Raw genomic sequence first — 19,230 nt, 5'->3', positions numbered from 1 at the left:
CCCAGAATTATCCAAGGTTCTTAGTCAGTGGTGAACCTAATGTATGATCAAGGGTATAATTGTGTTTATAGTTGGAAAATCGGCACCAATATTCAAGCTGTAAGGGTTGGAAAACTAGAAGCAGGCAAGACAGTCAAAAACTGGGTGGGAGCCACTAAAAGTTCTCAAGTTGACAACTGATACTGGAATGGAGTTTAAAGTGAGAATGAATTTGAAAGAAAAAAAAGAAACAGATCAACAACAACAACAACTAAAGCCTTGAACAAGGGAAGAGTACAGAGTCTTTTACATAATTTCTGTTGCATGAGAAAGTGGCTCATGCTACTGGTTACAGAATTGTGGGGTGAGCTTTCTCCATCTTTGCCCCCTGGAAGGCTGTGGCACATCCCGGAACACGACGGAAGTGATGCGAGGGATTCTCCAGGTCCTGTCCTTCCCGCTCTGCCCAGACCTGGATCTAGCTTCAGCAGCATCAGAAATCTAAGGTCTTTTATATAACGCCTCAGATATTAGCTGGGATGGAAGCCAAGGTGGCCATAGGTAAAGGTTCCCCACTAAAGATGAGACAGAGCTAGAGGTTCTCTGACTTCCAGAAGGCAGACGGATTAATTGCACTGCCGGTAGGAAGCAAAGCCACAGAGATTCGCGTGGAGGCCAGGAGTCACATGATACCTGTGATCACTGGTTCTTTTTGGTGGGAGGAAGTTGATAGGTTTATATCTAGAATGGTTTTAAGTCTTTTAAAATCGTCACAAGAACAAAGACTGACCTCATATCCCGGTTTGCCTGGAACAGTCCTGGTTTATACTCATAGAGTTCTCTCTATCTATAAAAGTGTCCCAGGTTGGATGATAAATAATCTGACCACCCTAAGGAGGAACTCTAACGTGCTGGTCTGGCAATGCAGGGCACCAATGTCCATCCGTGGGGCCTGGCCTAATCTAAGTGTGGTTGTTGGCTGAGCCAATATAGGAAGTAAGCGTGCCACAGAGGGAAGTGACTTGATGGTACTCACCACCATTCTAAAATAAGGGGAAGATTTAGAGGCAGGCCAGACTGTCACTGTTTCTGTAAGACTTTCTATCCTTTGTCATACATCTCGGGAAATTCTAATGAATATAGGGCCATCGAAATCTTGATGTACCATGTGGAGTATCTTGAATGTCCCAGAGAAATCTCCCTGACAGACTTGAAAGATTTTGTTTTAACTTTGTATCCTAGGACAGAGAGAAAGTGACATTGATAAACTGAGCCTTGCCCAAAGTCGACCTTGGGAAGTTCTGCCCCTTGTCATCTGAGAACGAAAGGCTCGTCTCCTAGCCTCAAAGTTCCCCGTGTAGTAGTAATAATAGAAACAATATTAATAATAGGTAATGTTCTATATTAGCTCAATTCGTAGCATTGGGTGTAAATGTTTTCTATGTTATCTTAATTTATCACCACAGCTTTATAATGAAATAGTACTATGAAGTAGATACTATACCTAATACGACAGAAGGAAAAAAATTAATTTCAAGTTGAGAGAGGATTAGAAACTTATCCCTCCATGTCACATATCTGATCATTAATAGGGCTGAAGTTAGCATTAGGTCTTATGCCAAAAGATGTGCTCCTGACCCTTAATTAATATCTGCTAGGCTGAGCGGGTAGCTTTGGATATTCCTGGCATTTTAGTTTAAAGATCAGTCAGACTTGTCAGTTTTATCTATCCAATAGAAACAGGGGTTCTGGAGCAGAAGTGAGCTGGATTGTCAGACAAGAGCAGCCTCCGTGGGCCAGGATTAGGGTGAGGTGAGCGAGGCACTCACTCTCAGGGTTGGGCAAGTAAGTATATGTTTGAATTTTCTCTGTAGTTAAATTTTGATATTTGCTTCATCGTGACATTTTTTCATTAATTTTGGTTATTTTAAATTTTTATATATTTTTATATATAATTTTCTATTTGTCTCTTGCTTATAAATAGGAATGTGATTGTTATATTATGCTGATCTTGTATCTGGACATTTTTCTTCATTCTCTTGTTAATTCTAATAACTCTCTGTATACATTTTTGGTACTTTCTACATGTAAAATCATGTCATCTGGAAACAGTGCTGGCTTTATTTCTTTCCTTCATGTCCTAATGATTCTTATTTTAATTCATTGTCTTTTTGCCCTTGAAATTATTCTAGGATTATTTTCATCATAAGTGATCAGGAAAGTATCTTTGTTTCATTCTCATACTCAAGGAAAAGCTTTCAAAATTTCACCACTGGTCACATTTGTGGTAGGCTTTTTAAATACTAGATACCATAACATATTAAGGAAAGTCTTTTTGAATCTCAATTTGCTCAATTGATTTTAATTTTAAATTTGTGTTAAATTCTATCAAATGCTTTTCTGAACCTACTCAGGAGACCAAATGATTTGTCCCCTTTCCCTGTTAATGTGCTGAATTAAACTGACAAATTTTCTAATATGAAACCACAGCACATTTAGGAATGGGAAACCCACTTGATTACAAAGTATTATCCTATTTATACAATTCTGATTTTAATTTTCTAATATATATTTTTACATTTTTGTATCAATGTTTAAGAGCGTGATTGGCTTGCAATTTTATTTATTGTACTGTCCATGTTGAGTTCTTCTATCAAGATTGTAAGTTGAGAAACTTCTCTTTTTCTAGTCTCTGGAAGATGTATAAGATTAATCTTATTTCTTCTTAAATTCACTAGTTAATCCAATAGCATGTTGCTAAAGAATATATTGTGCATCTTTGCCCTATTAGAATCTCATCTAAAGAATTACTGTTACCAGTTCTGCAATAATGCTAGAACTTTAGAACTCTCTTAAACCTTTTACCTAATTTCTGCATCGCCGAGGTCATGACTTTACTCCTACATATACCTGTTAGTCTGATTGTCCTTTGAAGATAATATGTCTTATTTCTCTGGCTGCTTTGAAGGTTTTTCTTTTGGCCTTTGTTTTTCAGGTATTGTTTTCTTTGAGTCCTTCTGGCATGATATCTGCATACAGAGTCTCTTGAAAATATGGGGTGATGTGTTTTATCAGTTTTAGAGAGTTTGCAACTATTATCTTTTTACATTCTGGGACTATAATTATATAAATAATAGACTTTCTGAGCACGTTCCATTTGTCCTTCGTCCTCTTTTATTTTCCACTTATTTTCCCTGTGCTTCAGTTTAGGTATGTGTTGACCTATCTCCCAGTTCACTAATCTCCTCTTCTATTCAGCCTAAAATGCTGTTAAATGCAGTAAAAAGTTTTTAATTTTGGTTATTTAAAATTTCACTTATATAATTTCCATTTGACTGTGCTTTATTAATCTAAACTTTTAATCTATTTTACCTTTCTTTGTTCTTTATTTTCTTGGGTATTTTCATAATAGTTATCTTTAGAGATGTAGAGATTTTTGTCTGCTAACTCCAAGATCAACAGACATTCATTTATATAAATAATTTTCGCTCACTTTTGTTTAGATTTTATTCTGTCTTGGACATGGTTTGTGGCTAGAATGCAGTGTTCCTAAGGCTCAGTCTACTTCTGATTGGTCCTTATTTCTAGAGCATTTGCCCTCAGGAAATTTCAGCTGACAACTTTAATTTTTTACTGGAGTTCTCTCCCCTAGCAAGTCCTCAACTATAATTTTTTTCTCCTCAGCACCATAAGATTTCAAGAAACTGTTCTGCTTCTCAGAGATTTTCTGCTTACAATTTTAGATAAGTTCAATTAAGACTAGTAAAAAGTAGTAAATACAATAGGAATATTTCAGGTAAAATTTTTAGGAAGATCAGAAGCAATGCTGTGTTTCTAGCTGCAGGGATTAGGGGCAACTCAATGAATATGGTAGCATTTGAAGGATACCAAGATATTGCAATAATAAGTCAGACAGACAAAGACAAATGCCATATGATTTCACTTAAATGTAGAATCTAAATAAAATAAAATAAAATATTATAAAATAAATGAACAAACAAAACAGAAACAAACTCATAGCTACAGAGAACAAGTTAATGGTTGCCAGATGGGAGGGTTTGGGAGATGGGTTGAAAAGGAGAAGGACAAATGACCAGTTATGAAAATAGCCACTTCATAAGGTAAGGTATATAAATGTCTAATCACTATGTTGTTCACCTGAAATTAATATAATATTGTATATCAACTCTAATTGAAAAATCAAAAAAAAGTAAAAAAAGAAAAAAGAAATATCAATTATAACGCCACTTTACCTTAAGAGAGAAACTGCATACTGTTCTATATTCATTTCCAATATAGCCCAAACTTTTTGAAGAGTATCTGCAACACTGGCATTTTCCTTTGTGTCTAGAAATAACAATCAAAGATAACAATATAAAAGCTGTAAGGTGCCTGATGGATTATATTGTTCAAAGCCCTTATTTCACAGAAGCTGAAATTCATAAGTAAGGTGGTACCAAAGCTACAGGCTTTATTATAAGCAGAATCATGTTTAAAGTACAAAGTTATAAACTTCTAGTTGAGTGCTTTACTCATCATTTTATGCTGTTTTCCTTCACTTTTAGTTTAAAAAACATAAAACATCCTTTGATCTCATTAAAATACTCATTCATGAGTTTTCATCGAGAGATCTTCGATCTCACCGAAAATTTCTTTTGAAAGTTCTTGTGTCAGAAAAAATAATTTATCCAATTTTTCTAAAACAGAGTGGCAAGTAGGATTCCACTAAGGCATAATCCAAAAATAGTTTAAGAGTAAATGATTTGCCAAGACAAATGCAAATTCATAGTAAATAATTCAAATTTAATATGTCAGAAACTGACATGTTTTCTTATTATCTTAATTTCTTCATAGTACTTACCAGTATCTGAAATTGATATTTTAATATGTTTATTTGTCTGTTGTATGCCTACCACCACTAGAACACCAGATTCATTAGAGCAGAAATCTTATCAGTTTTACTATTTATAAGACCAGAATCTAGAATAGTGCTGTACACACGTTATTCAACACATGTGTTGAGTGAAAAAAATATAAATACTGTTGAAAATTATTAAATTACTCAAATTTTGTCTCTGTAAAGAAAATCATTGTATAAATATAATTTTTGCAGCATATATGGACAACAAAAGTATATTTTATCATGTATTTAATTTAACGAATTTATAATTATTTTTTCTGATAGAAAAAAATATAAAAATCAAGCAACAGTAATATTTTTCTATCACAAAACTATTCAATGTAGTGTATTTTACATTTGTGTATGTGCAGTTTTTACTGCTTGAACATTTAGATGATTCCCATTAAATGTTTCTAATAGAGACATTTTTACAATAAAGTGTTTCAATATACTCAAAGAATTCTATTAGAGATAAGGCTTTCTCTATGAAAATGTAAACAAAAAATGCAGAATGAAAATAACTGAATATAATTTTTGCCTCTGCAATGCCTTATTTTAGGCTGTTAAAGTAAACATTTCACAAGCATTTCATACACACAAATATATTTAATTAATATACTAATACACTTAAAATGCATTTTATGCCTTCTAATTGTCACCGTGGACATACAAAACAGTTCCTGTATTAAATTCATTCGTTTATTCACTCATTCATTCTTTCAGCAAGTATTTGCTGTATGCTTACTCTGTGCCAGGAGGTACTATGCTAAATTCAGGGAACAGGAGAGTGAGTGTATCGACATGTACCCTGATCGCAAGGAGATTCAGTATTTATAGAATTAAACACAATCAGCCTACCCATAAAGTAAGATGACTCTAAAATACTTTCTACTAACACACAGATAAATATTTATTCTTATATAGGCTAGTTCATTTTATAAATGATGAAAATTAATACCTGGTGTCCTAGCTTTCATGAGCAATCTGACGTAAGTCCCTCTCCACATGGCTTGAATTTTAATTGCTGCTGCTATTTCCTCAGGAGAATTCTCTTTATCACTTACTGGCAAACAATATTTAACATCTACCCATTCCGCTGGAAAGAGAAAAACAAACTTTGGACTGAAAGTTACACTTGACCCCTTCCCCAGTTGTCGATGCCTTAAACTGCTAAGTCCCTCTGACACATAAAGTGTCACGGGGATGGATGTGTCATTATATTTAACATTGCCCTTGTAGGCAGTCCTTCTATAGAAAGTGAACATTCTGGAGAAGGGTGACACACTAAATATCGACACCTTAGTGAACGACTCTGATTCTTCTGCGAAAGTAGTAAGAGGTTTCTCTCAAAATTGAAAGAAAGTGTTAAAATGCTGGAAACAGAGTGGTGGGAGGGGAGGAAAGGAGCGTTACTTGTCTCAGAGGATCTTCCTCCAATCACACTGTATAGGTTAGTGACCTCCATCCTTGATAAGGTCAGTACCAAATTAAACAGGGAAATTCTGGGTGCGTGTTGGGGAAGAGGATACACGAGAACCCTGGTAAGCTGTGAGCATCCCTGAGCACACCTTGAATGCTACAAGGTCAGCGCACCTGTTCTGCCTACTCTATAAATGCTCTGAGCACACTTTTCTCGCATTATTCGTCTTGTAGAAGCCTGGGAATTCCTCTGTCAAACAAATATCTAAAACTTAATTAGTACCTAAAGAAGCCTCTTCCAACGAGGAATCGAATGAGTCCAAGTCTAAAACCATAGCACGGAACGCAAATTTGAAGTTTGAAGGAGGTTTTGCTATTTGAGCTTTTTTCATTAAACGCCATAGAGATATATGAAAAACCTGAAAGAGAGAAAATATTTTAATATTTTTTAAACCAAGAAAATACTTGTTCAAAGATGCTCTAGAACACTTTAGATATGCTAAAAATAATATATATATACATATAATTTGTCATATATATATACACAATCTAACAGAAAATTCTTCAAAGTCTTACTCATTCAGTAAATAATCAGGATTATCTTATGACTATTTCTAATTTAATAAAATGTAATCACTATATCAATGTTTATAATGTACAGTTAATCAAAATATAACATTAAACTGAGGACATGCAATGAAGATAAAAAAATTGTCTTTGCGCTTGAGTTAAATTTAATATTTTACTGATTCTAAGATGTAAAACGCCATTCTTTCATGTGATACAAGAAAGAAAATATGTTATTTAGAGTCTTTAATACATTTTTATTATCAGTATTTCCTATCGAAAAGATCTTTTAGATTTATTTAGACATACTTTTCATTATGTATCACACTTAAACGTACATGAAAAAGATAAAATAAGCTACATAAGACTTATCCATAGTCAAACTTTTACTCTTGTGAATCGCTTTTTGAAAATACTTAATATCTATTTTTTTTTTCTATATAATTATGTGCTGCATGTCAAAAAGTTTTGAAGATGACCATTGCCTAAAGAGTAGTCTTTTGTTCCTGGGATTTTCCTTAAGCAACTGTTGATACTGGCTCTCTCTTGATCTTACCCATGAAAACTGATGGTGGGTTTCTAGGCCACAACAAGAACAATACTCTTTCTTCCAATTTTAATCATGGTGTTTATCCCGAAAGGCTGAGAGATTCCATTTATCTAGTTGTGCCACTGCGGATGACAGTGCGGCCTGGACACATTTCTGCTGGCTGGCTTTTAGCCATTTACATGCCCAATGGGAATGATGTGCTGGGTGGATTATGCAGGGCCCCTGGGGTACTATCTGAGGTGACTGCCAGTCACACCTTTCCCTCTCTTTTTGTTTTAGCCCAGAGGGGGTCATTTTGTTGTGAAGAAAATCTCTCTCCCTTCATGTTTTTTGAGAGGCTTTGATACTACAGTTAATTCTCTTCCCTGAAGAATTAGGCTTTTGTCAAACAATACACATATTCCTTTTGAAGCACTGACAATATGAATGCTTGCACAAAAGTCCATGCGTGCACAGAGAATTCTGGAGGCCACCTGGCCAGCAACGTGTCAGGATTCACCAATTATAAGACACACTCATTTCATTCAGCTGTTAAAGTGTGAAAAGAAATGTGCATCTGAGAATGGTGAAACACAGTGCCTTTCAAAGGCGCATGACCATTACATTTTCTGCTGAGTCTACATTTTCTGACAACTCTTCACTCCCGCCTATATGTATGAAAACAGGCACCTAATCTCAAAATCTGTATTTGCACAGACCCTATCAGCTGGCAATAGTACACAAGCCTGAGAGCTCTGGTTTGGGGGTGGGGGAGTCTCCTAATATAAGAAAGCATCCTCCTAAGAACATCATTCTACATCCCAGACAAACTTACGCGGAAATGCTGTGCAGTAAGTTTTTTGTCATGCAGGACAACAGGGTAGTGAGCTCTTTGTAGGTCTTTCAGAGCTTCGGAAAGTTTACTTTTATCTCTGAAATTCGCAATCACATTGCCAACAGCCTTCAGAATCATCACAGACTGCTCGGTAAACCGGTAGCTCTCCTGTGAAGACAAAGGACAGCGGCCAGCCTCACTTTCACTCACTGAAGTGCAATTCAGTTTTAAAAACATTTAATTTCTGTTAACATATTAAAACTCTACTATATCGGTCGATCCAATAGGTATTTATGCAGAACTTACTTGATCAATGCGTTTTGCTTGGAGTCGTGGTCTCAGAGATATAAAACAAGGCATGTGGTTCCTGCTGTAGTGGGGACACACAGGAAGGACACCCACCTCGTACTGGGGGCCGGGAAAATTTCTCCACAATAGTAATATCCAGACTTAGTTCTGAAGAATGTCTAGGGACTAACCTGATGAAAACTAAGGGGGGTTTGAGGGCTCACAGGCAGAGAAGAGTTGAGGGAGAGAGCAAGAAAGATCAAATGATGGAGGGTTAACCGGCATAGGCTGATGGCTTCCTCCTGGCAACTACGAAGAGACAATAAGAACAGGAAGGACATAGGGATGTGGAAAACAGGACAAAGGTCCCTCAAACAGTTAAAAATAGAACTACCGTATGATCCAGCAATCGTACTTCTGGGTATGTATTCAAAGGCAATAAAAATACAATATTGAAAAGATATATGCATTTCCATACTCACTGCAACATTATTCGCATTAGACAAGATATAGAAACAACCTAAGTGTTCATCACTGGATGAATGGATAAAGAAAATGTCACACACACACACACACACACACACACACACGCACACACACACACACAATGGAATATTATTCAGCCGTCAGAGAAATGGAAATCTTGGAATTGTGACAATACGGGTGGACCTTGAGGGCATTGCACTTAAGTGAAATAAGTTAGAGGGGAAAAAAATACTTCACGGTGTCACTTATATGCAGAATCTAAATTAAAAAAAAAAGAAGTCAAACTCATGGGAACAGAGAGTAGAAAAGCGGTTGCCAGGGGCTGAAGAGTGCGGGAAATAGGGAGAGTTGGGTAAAGGGTATAAACTTTCAGCTGTAAGACAAATAAGGTCTAAGGACCTACAGTAAATTACGGTGATTACAGTTGATAAGATTGTTTTCTCTAATTGAAATTCGCTGAGAGTAGAACTTAAATGTTCTCACCACTCCCTGCCTCCAATGGTAAACATGTGAACTGATGAATGTATACATTAACTAGGTGGGGATGTCCTTTCATAACATAAATCTGTATCAAATCATCACGATGTACACTCTAAATACCTTACAATATTATTAGTCAGCTATACATTAGTAATACTGGAAGAAAGAAAAGAATTAGATGTCAAATGGCAATAAAGCTGTAGTTTGGAAGCAAACGAGGAGAAAATCCTGAGGAGTTTTCAGATTATCTCGGTTGGTGTGGGGGGGGGGGGGGTAGTGGTGGGTAGTGAGGGAGTTGCCCAGAGCGCAAGGTGATTGGAAGCCACGTTTAGGGGGTGAAGTTGGAGGAACACTTCATTAAGTCTCTTTTTGTCCCTTTCCTCCTGGGTACCGTGGTGTAATCCTTGTTCCACGGTTCCCTGCAGGGATTTTGAGAAATGGCCCAGCCCTGCAGGTACGATAGGCAGCACAGGTTCCCTGCCGGGGTGAGACGCCGATGAAAACAGATGCGACCGACGTGCCACCTGAACGCATTTATTTCTCATGACCTCCTCCCGGACGCCCAAAGCCTAGAAAAAGGCTGTTTCGCTGGTATTTCCTCCTGAGGCGAAACTACGATTTGAAAAGTTGTCTGGTCGGTTGGCAGCACTGAGAGCGACCAAGCGTGGTCTGAGGACCCTGAGTCTCTCTGCTTTTGGATTAAATCAACGCCCTTTTGCTTCTTCGTTAGAACCGAAGAACACCGGGGCCTGGCCTTGAGCCCCAGTAATTTTTATGAGATGGAGGAGGTGATAACCCCAGGGAAAGATGAGTTCACTGACCAAAATAGCTAAGCACCTAGGGAGTTCAATCACCTAACGGAAGGAACAAACTGGATAATCTAGGGGAAATTATTAAAAATTAAAAAAAAAATGACAAAAGAATTTAAAATAAGCAGAGTAAGCATAATTAAAGGAGTAAGAGACTTCTGTTTATAAGGTGGGCTTGCTGATCTTCCTTCCTTGTCCACTGTGAAGGACGGAGGAGCCTGGCGAGAGACGATGCAGGAAAGAGAGGAGGCAGCCATGGGGAGTCCTGCAGAGCCGCCGCCTGGAGAGGCAAGAAGGCACGCCCGGACCTTGTCTGGGCCACGGAAACAGAGCATCAGGGAGCCGGTCTCGAGCCACCTCGTTGCCGCCCTGGATAAGAAGTTTACTGTCGGCCAAGAGGATCCCATCTCATTAATACAAGAATGTGTTGTGTGGATTGGGTTGAGAGGCGGGGTCAGGCTGACGCATGCAGTGGGAAGGCCCTCTGCAGCTCTGACCTCGAATTTCACGTACCTACCTATCTAAAGAAGATGCCATTTAAAGACCATCTCAACCCAAGATGGGACCCTCAGGGGAGAGGATGGCCCCATCGACCTTGCCTCTTCTTTCAGACCCTGTGAGGGAAGAGGAGCGAGAGAAACTAGGGAGGGAGGGGAGATGAAGAAGGGACAGAACTCACCATGGATTCTCTCCTGAACCTCAAGACACGTACTCCAGATTCCTTAGGCCAAGGAAGGGGCAAAAGGAGCGTAAGATACCAAATTTTAAACTGTGTTAAAGAGGACTGGACTAACCCTTTTTACCTCCCAAAGGATTAATAACACTATGGAATGTATGTGAGAAGTTAACAGATGTGAAAAGGGATTTAACAGAGCAGAGGTGAGGGTAGCTGGAGAAAAACCGATATTATTTTATATTATAATAGAGTTGAGATTGTTTCTTATACATGTCATATTGGAGAATTTCTCACACGATATACTTAACAGTTTTAAAAGGTAAAAATGGGCACGTTGGACAAAAGATAGGAATATGGTTTAGTTCCAATTCTTTAAAAATAAAGCACACACGCAAAAAATCACAGTTGCTAAAATATGTACCTGCTCGAAGTTGGGTAGCACAACATCTTCATCTCCAAGGACAAAAGTCACCATGCCGCAGACATGAATGGAATGCCCTACTGGCGAGTATGCACTGAAGAGCAGCATATGCCTCCTAAGGAGAACGGATACTGTATGAGGACCGTGGGTTTCCTCTGTTTGCAGTTCAAGAGCCTCTGTTAGTTTCTTGAGGACAGTTTGTGCTCAAAGTCAAACACTAGTAAGACTTGAATTCAACAAAGATGGTGGCATGAAGACCTTTGAATGCTCACTCGAGAACCCTCAGAGATCGTGGAAGCTGTATTTCACTAGGTCAGACAAAAATAGTTGCACGGAATGACAAACTGGCACGTGTTGGAGGTATCGCCCACGTAACGCAGTCACTTGTGAGAGCTTAGGCTTGATTTCCCCCTTAATGTGGATGAAAAATGGGATCTCCAGAAAGTAACCTCACAGGGTGAAATCCCAACAGGGTGGGGGGAGGGGGTAGTAACGTACTAGGCATACAACTCCTTTAGTAAAAGGCTTACCTGTCTTAAATGAGCCCTTCCCATTGTTTTTGTGCAGCTAGGTTAACACACCTTTGAAATGCCTCATTTCAGACTTCACATTCTAAAGTGTGCCCACACTCAGAGAGCAAATGATCTAAGCTACCTTGTGACCCAGCCCCCCACCCCCTGCCTTGCCTTCTCCCCTCTTGTATCAAAGAAACGGCAACTGTTATTTTCCAGAGCATTTGAGATCTTGTTTCCTGGCAGTTGTCATCGGTTTAGCTCAAATCGACTCTTAGAAAAGTTCTCTATAAGTTTGGACATTTCTTATATAGACACTAACAAAAATAATTCACGGGGGTCACAAGGCTTTGTGGATATTGTAGTCATTTTCTCACAAATGCATGATTGCATGCATGTTAAGTGTGTTTCTCCTACCCGGTTTCAGTGTCATTGAGAGCACGTTTCGCTTCCCCTCAGGTACTGAGCACTTAGAGCACGTTCAAAACATACATGTCGATAGGTTAGGTCCAGTGGAGCAAAACGTGAATATAAGATTCTTCATTAGTTCCCTGTCCTTGGTTTTCCAGATGAAGGAACATTCAGAGTAATAATGTCTGAGAGAATATCTCTATGCCAGTTTTTAGGGCAGGTGTGAGAAATAGTGGTTTTATCAATTTATTATTTTCTAGAAATATTGAGTGCTCGCCACAAAATACTTTAGCATTCGATTTTGTTGCGTACTCTTTCCTTTTTTGTGCAAGAGCCATTCTTTTCATCGATCACATAGAATTAGCATGAATAATCTTGGGAAATCCAGTAAAAATATTTATTTCATCTGAAACATGAGGTACTATTTTGAAATCGATTTGTCAAAATGAAGAAAATGTTTTGATTATACATGTTTTCTTTAAAATAGAATATGTGATGCGTTTAGCCAACTTTATCTTAATTAAAAATAAAATACGGGTAAAATTAAAAACAACTACAGGTAAAACTACGGGTTGGTGGGAGAAATGCTACCGATTAGAAAAACAGTTTCTACCAAAAAAAGATTCAGTATGCAGCATTTTTTTTTTTAGTGTATTTGTTCGTGAAATTATTTTTTTCAAGAATTATAATGATAGACCTGTTCCTTATGAAATCACTTTAGGAATGTCCTAGAGTCTGTTTGTTTAATTATTTAGAAAATCAACTGTTTACACGGCTTTAAAAAAATTCTTAGTATGGAGAAAATGGAGTCAACGCATACCCAACGGGCAGACGAACCATAGTAGCCTTGGTGGCATAGGTGTGAATCTTCAGAATGAGATTGCGTGGCTTCAGCGATTTCCAAGAAAATGTTTCAGCTGTGAGCAGTCCAGGCTCTACATAGGGGCTGTCTTTCGTTAAAGCTAGGGAAAGTAAAGAATATTAAAACTTTATTGTGAATGCATAGCTGGCCTTCACAGCATTAATAATAACAATGATAGACATTAGCAATATTATAAAAATGTTTGTAAAACATTAGAAATTACTCTGGATAAATAATTATTGGGAATAATACTTAAGTGGAACCCAGATATCTTCCCTGTCCTATTTTCCTACTCATAATCGTCCCCTCCAATGAGGAAACCAGGAATGGAAAAGTGGAGGGAAGGAGGGTGGGCGAGGGTATTTCGTGGTAGTTACCATCACTTTGGCAGTGATTACAATATCTATCTAGATGCAATTTTAAAGGGGGGAAGAGAACCAACATCTGAGAAAATAAGAGATTTTCCTACAATAGTGGCAAAGTAAGGTTACAATAGTCTATCGCTTATCTAAGGTTTTACTTTTGATTCTTAGCTTTGATTGGGGGGGGGCAGAAATAGCAAATAATAACAAATAAATTTTAATTTTTAATATTTCTCTTAAAATGAATAAAGAATGTCAACTCTTTTTCATCAGAGGCTAAAGGTAAAATACATTTACATTTTTAAAAAATTATTGAAATAAAATTGACATATAACATAGCATTAGTTTAAGGGGTACAACACAATTATTTGATATTTGTGTATATTGTGAAATGAGTATCACAGTAAGTTCAGTTAACATCCATCACCACACACAGTTACAATTTTTTTTCTTGTGATGAGAATTTTTAAGATCTATTCTATTAGCAACTTTGAAATATACAATGCAGTATCATTAACTATAGTCACCGGGCCGTTAATTAGATCTCCAGGAGTTATCATTTTACCTATTTTCAGATAACACTCAAGCTAAGGATATAAGACCCCAGCACTATCTGGAATACTTCTACACACATAGAATTTAAATGTTTTAGGGCATGGTATGGCTTAGGAGTTATTAGTTAGGTAGAAATACTAAGCTTATACCACTAAAATTTGAAAAGTTTATTAACCAAATATTTATTGCCCTGTTATATAGTAGGCACCATTCAAAGCATTGGATATATCTTGGTGGAAAATCATAATCTCTGCACTTAAAGTGGGGAAGACATTCAACATTAAGCATTCAAAAAATATTTATTGAACCTCTACAGTGTCAGGTACTGTTAATTTGAGTTAGAGATAAATGCTTTAAGAAAGCAGGCCAAAGAATTAAAGAACGATTGTTTGCACATATGTGCCTGTGCGTGTAAGGGGCTGGCCTTACAGGGATGCACAGATGGTCCATCCATCAGAACAGGATGGAAAGCTAACTAGAACTTGGGAAAGTTCTCTATGAAAAGACGAAGCAGGTCATTTCAGATTTTTTTCTATTTCTTCAGTGAAAACAGCATAATGAGAGTGGGCACTGGAGATCTGAAGAGAGAGAGAAAGATTCGAAGGTTTGAAATCATCATTAGGAGAATGAGGGTGAGAGAATTAATGAATGGGAGAAGTGTCATCAGTGCTCAGGGGCCTTTATGAGCGCTGTGGTCCTCGATTCAAAGCAGGACTAGCTGGGACAACTGTTTATACTCCAGTCTCATTCGGCTGCTCTGATGCAGCCACAGGCTAGGTGGAGAACTCCGTCGTTGAGTTTGATCCATATTTTGACTTGAAAGGGTAAGAACAATTGTGTTGATGTATACGTGAGGATACAATGACAATGGTGGACCATGGAAACTAAGCTGGGGTTGAGAGAAAAAAAAAAGACATGAGAAGAGTAATAGAAAAAGTTAGCAGGGTGTCTGGATGATGATCCCAATAGTGTCAAAAAATTGGAGGAGTGGGAGTTCTAGAAAATGTGAACTGCGGAGTCGGGGGGTGGTGGTCAGAGAGCTTGGAATTGAGGTGATTGAGACGATGCGATTATTGGTACGATAAGTTCTAAAGCAGGGTCATGAAAATAGTGGGCCAAGGTGGGATGAAGGAAAAGATCTTCAGAATTGTCCATTTGAAGAAGAAAGAATTCATGTTCTTTAATAGACTTTGAAAGAATCAATAATGATGACATGCGCAGGTAGAAAAAATAAAGTGAATATGTGTGCCAAAGAGGAAACAGATAACGGCCGTAAGAAGAGGGGCAGGTGGTAAGAGTGAGCACAATCCTTGATGTCTGAGGAGTGAGATGATCACAGGACATGGTATGGCTATTCTAGAGAGTCAAAAAAAAAAAAAAAAGCGTTTCTTTTAGACTGAATGAAAATGAGCAGGGCTTTAAGACTATAATCTCAGAGCTCGCTTACCTCCAGATTCTCCCCAACGTACCAATGCAGAAAAGCAAACCAGTAGTTCGATAGGTTTTAGACTATCCACAAAGAGATAGTAGGACACACGTTCATCTGAGAACTGCAAGAAATCAGACCAACCATTGAACTTAATATTAATTTATAAATGCTGTATTCCCCACATCTAATAATAACACAAAGCCTATCGTTTATAGAGAATTTACTGTGTTCTAGACACCAAAATCAGTACTTTATAGGTTTCATAATATGAAGAAAATCATACCAGGTGAATGTTGGCAAACGTCGGTGGAAGCTGGGTGTGCGAGGGTCTGGCCAACACATCAGAGAGAGGCAGAGCTCATCTCCGTAAGTAAAGAAAAGGAACACATTTGTTCCAGAAATGACAAAGAGTAGAGGAGACTGGACCCAGACCGAACAGTGCTCAGAGACTAGGTTCCTGATAGGTAGAGGGGACACAGAATAACTCTGGCAGAGAATGGAAATGTTTCATGGGGACGTCTTATGGTATCTGACAGAGTGGTATGTGATATAAGCCCTCTCTTCCTTCTTTCTACAAAATATTCAGACATCTATCCATCACCTGCTAATGCACCAGGCTGGATTTTTGTTTTGGAGATGCAAGAAAAGTGTTGGGTAAAGCCAGAACTTCCCTTAAAGGACAGCCACATAAGGGTTACATATATATGCTCTCAATCCATCCTTTATGGTACTATTAATATTTATATTTCTAAATAAAGAAACTGAAACAGAAAGAGGTTAAGTAATTTTCCAAAGGTCACAGAGCTTGCAAGTAGCAAGGCTGAGATTCAAAAGTATGTCTTTTTATTTACCTTTCTATCTACCTTTCCGACTATCTACCTTAAGACTGGTATTCTTGACTATTGAGTCATTATTGCCTCTCAAATTCTGTGTTTCAACATAATTTTGACTGATGGTATATGGTAAATGTATTAAATTAATTTAACCATTATTATACTACTTTAAAAGCTTTTCAGATTATTTTACTACAATACTTAAAAAGGAAACTTTGTTATTTAATCAAATATGACAAGATTGCTAGAAATGGTTGATATAATGTAACAATGGTTTAAATGATTGCTTCCCCCAGTATTTTGCAATACTTAGCATTTGACACTTTTTTTTTTTCATTTGTTTCCATTTAGCTGAAACATGTGGGTAATAGAGACAGTTTTCCCACATATTTACTACATAAATCTGTGAAAGACCCTTGGATTGACAGACCCAGTGAGCATGCCTGATCAGGATACTCTGCGAGAGCTCATTTGCTGTCGTTTTCACAAGTCTGAGAATTTGGGGCTGGGGTGGCCCCGGAAGTCACATGGAAGATCTCTTACCTGGTGCCAGAACAGGAAACCTTTGAGAGCCCCTCCCCCACCCCACAGGCCACACCGAGAGCCAATGGAACTTCTAAGGAAGGTGCAGAGGCGGGGCCCTCAGGCTCCAGGCGGGGCCCTCAGGCTCCGGGACCCTGCTCAGGTGGCAGTGCCTGTGGCCGCTAAAATCAGGAATTCCGCCTTTAGAGTCCCACCCCAAGTGGAACACTAATGCAAAACCAGGAGGTGGGGCTGCAAAGCCACTAAACTACTTTTTCTAAAGGCCAATTGGTAAAAAAAAAAAAAAAAAAAAAAAGGCAGAGGCTCCACGTCAGATAACTCCAGTTCTCACCATACTTGCGCATGCCACTCACGAGTCTGGTGATCTCTGGCTGTTACTCAACCTGGATCTACCTCAGTTTCCTTACCTGAAAAATGACGATAACCATAGACCTTTCATAGGGTTTGCTATGAGCAGTCAGTGCAATGAAGAACCCAGTTCGGGGCAGGCAACAGAGTCAGCACCCACAAATGACTATCATCTTATTACTGCCAATAATTTGAAGGTGGATAGCTAAGTTAACTGTAAACTACCCATTATTCTGATACCATACTCTGAGTTCGGTTAATCCTAATGAACAGTTCTGTTATCTTTATGAAGTCAAAGTATTCCTTGGGTGTCTTTATACCGGGTTGGCAGTTTCTTCCTCTGCTCCCATCTCCCAGTCACTACTACAGATTTGATTCTCACTTTCAAAGTAGGCAGCCAGCTAAGAGCATCTCTTGAGGAAAGTTTGAAAGGTTTTCTCTGCTTGTATTTTCATCTGGTACAAGCACAATGGGAAAAGTCACTGTCAAGACTCTTAATTTCCCCCAATTCTGCCTAGTGCTTATGGAGATATGGGATTATTCCTGGATGGGGGGAGTGGGGGAGGGTTGTACGGCCCCATACAAATAACATGCAAGTTTCAGTACAGTTGACTTTTCCCCAGAATGTGTTTTATAGTTTTCCCAAAATTTCCACTCAAGGTGAGATTTGTTAATTCATTCAACAATGTTTTTTTTGAGTTTCTTATGCCAGGACTGGTCCTTCCCCTAAAGATGCTGACACCTAGTGGGTGGGCGGGTGGGTGGGTGGGTAGAGGGACACTGAGAAGTAATCAGGCAGTTGGAATGGTGGGCCGACAGTACCTGGGTGAGGACGGGTCATGCAGAGTGCATGGAGACAGGGAACTTGACCCAGGCTCTACGGCCAAAGAAGGAGGTCTCACAGGGTCAAGGACGTCCGTGCTGTTCTGAAGGGTTTCTAGGTACTACTCAGATGAAGACAACAAGAATGAAGAGAAATGAACCCCAGGCGGGGGGAAGAAAATGGGCAAAAACAACAGAAATGGCAGTGAAAATGTGCTGTGTTTTAGGAACTCCACACATTTTAGTAAATACTTAATTTAAATTGAAATATAGTGAATTTATTTGTTTCTCCTTCATTTATTTATAAAGAAAACATTTCTTAATGTGAATTTATATAATAATGCAGCTCAGGATTGAACCACTACAATATGATCATATGAAGCACATAAGAGGTAGTGGAATTTAGCTTACTCTCTGGATAACAGATTAGCAGCAAACCCTAAGAATTAATTTTTTTTTAAATATAATCATGTTTCCATTTAAAAAATTTGAAAGTGTTTTTTATTAGCATGATTCTATCAAAAATTTAAGAAGGGAAAGAGAAAAAAAATCATAATATATTTACCTTGAATTCTGTTTTTTGAAAGTTAAGGCAGTATGAACTTGGCTTGTGAAAAATATATATTTTCCTGAAAAACATTATTTATAACAGGTTATTGTCATTATATGCAACAGGGTAGTACTACACGTAGAGTTTCTTAGGTTCAGTTATAGGCAGAACAAGATAAAGACAGATGAAAATTTAAAAATAATAACTCAGAGACAAGAACTTTTAAATAATAACTTTAAATTAATAGCTTATGTATATGCTATATTAAATGCACATGAAAAATTTATACTTACTGAAAGCATACACAGAAGTCTTCAAAATCTAACCATATTTCTTTAGAAACACCAGTATTTATTGCTATAATTTCCTCCTGTGACTTTTCCTGTGTTGTTGTTTGGCTGTACAAATCTCGCTCCAAACTAAATCCGTTAGCTGTATGGGCTGCGTCATTCAATCCAGAATCTATTAGTTCATCTGTGCATGGCAGAAGACAAACATGTCAAACACAACTATTATTAAATATTAAGTCATTAAGACATAGAAAATTATAGAGGGGAATTCTCATGTCAAAGTTTAGTTTAGAGAAAACATTTACTGAGATAACATTTATATGC

At 37.9% G+C, this 19,230-nt stretch overlaps 1 protein-coding gene across 4 annotated transcripts in view; it reads right to left on the bottom strand.

Annotated features, from left to right (window-relative positions):
- Positions 1-19,230, bottom strand: part of ADGB (androglobin) — a 118,095-nt gene that overhangs the window by 50,360 nt on the left and 48,505 nt on the right. For all 4 annotated transcript variants that reach the window (XM_016160280.2, XM_036222436.1, XM_036222431.1 and 1 more), the window contains 9 exons: positions 18,910-19,090; positions 18,632-18,695; positions 15,539-15,641; positions 13,133-13,274; positions 11,390-11,504; positions 8,230-8,397; positions 6,582-6,717; positions 5,838-5,975; positions 4,233-4,326 (listed from right to left, as the gene is read on the bottom strand). In XM_016160280.2, the coding sequence (XP_016015766.2) occupies positions 4,233-4,326; positions 5,838-5,975; positions 6,582-6,717; positions 8,230-8,397; positions 11,390-11,504; positions 13,133-13,274; positions 15,539-15,641; positions 18,632-18,695; positions 18,910-19,090 (1,141 nt within the window). The remainder of the gene's footprint in view (positions 1-4,232; positions 4,327-5,837; positions 5,976-6,581; positions 6,718-8,229; positions 8,398-11,389; positions 11,505-13,132; positions 13,275-15,538; positions 15,642-18,631; positions 18,696-18,909; positions 19,091-19,230) is intronic.

This window comes from Rousettus aegyptiacus, unplaced genomic scaffold (assembly GCF_014176215.1).
Source record: "Rousettus aegyptiacus isolate mRouAeg1 unplaced genomic scaffold, mRouAeg1.p scaffold_m13_p_1, whole genome shotgun sequence".
Taxonomy (NCBI): Eukaryota; Metazoa; Chordata; class Mammalia; order Chiroptera; family Pteropodidae; genus Rousettus; species Rousettus aegyptiacus.
This window is presented reverse-complemented; position numbering and strand designations above follow the sequence as displayed.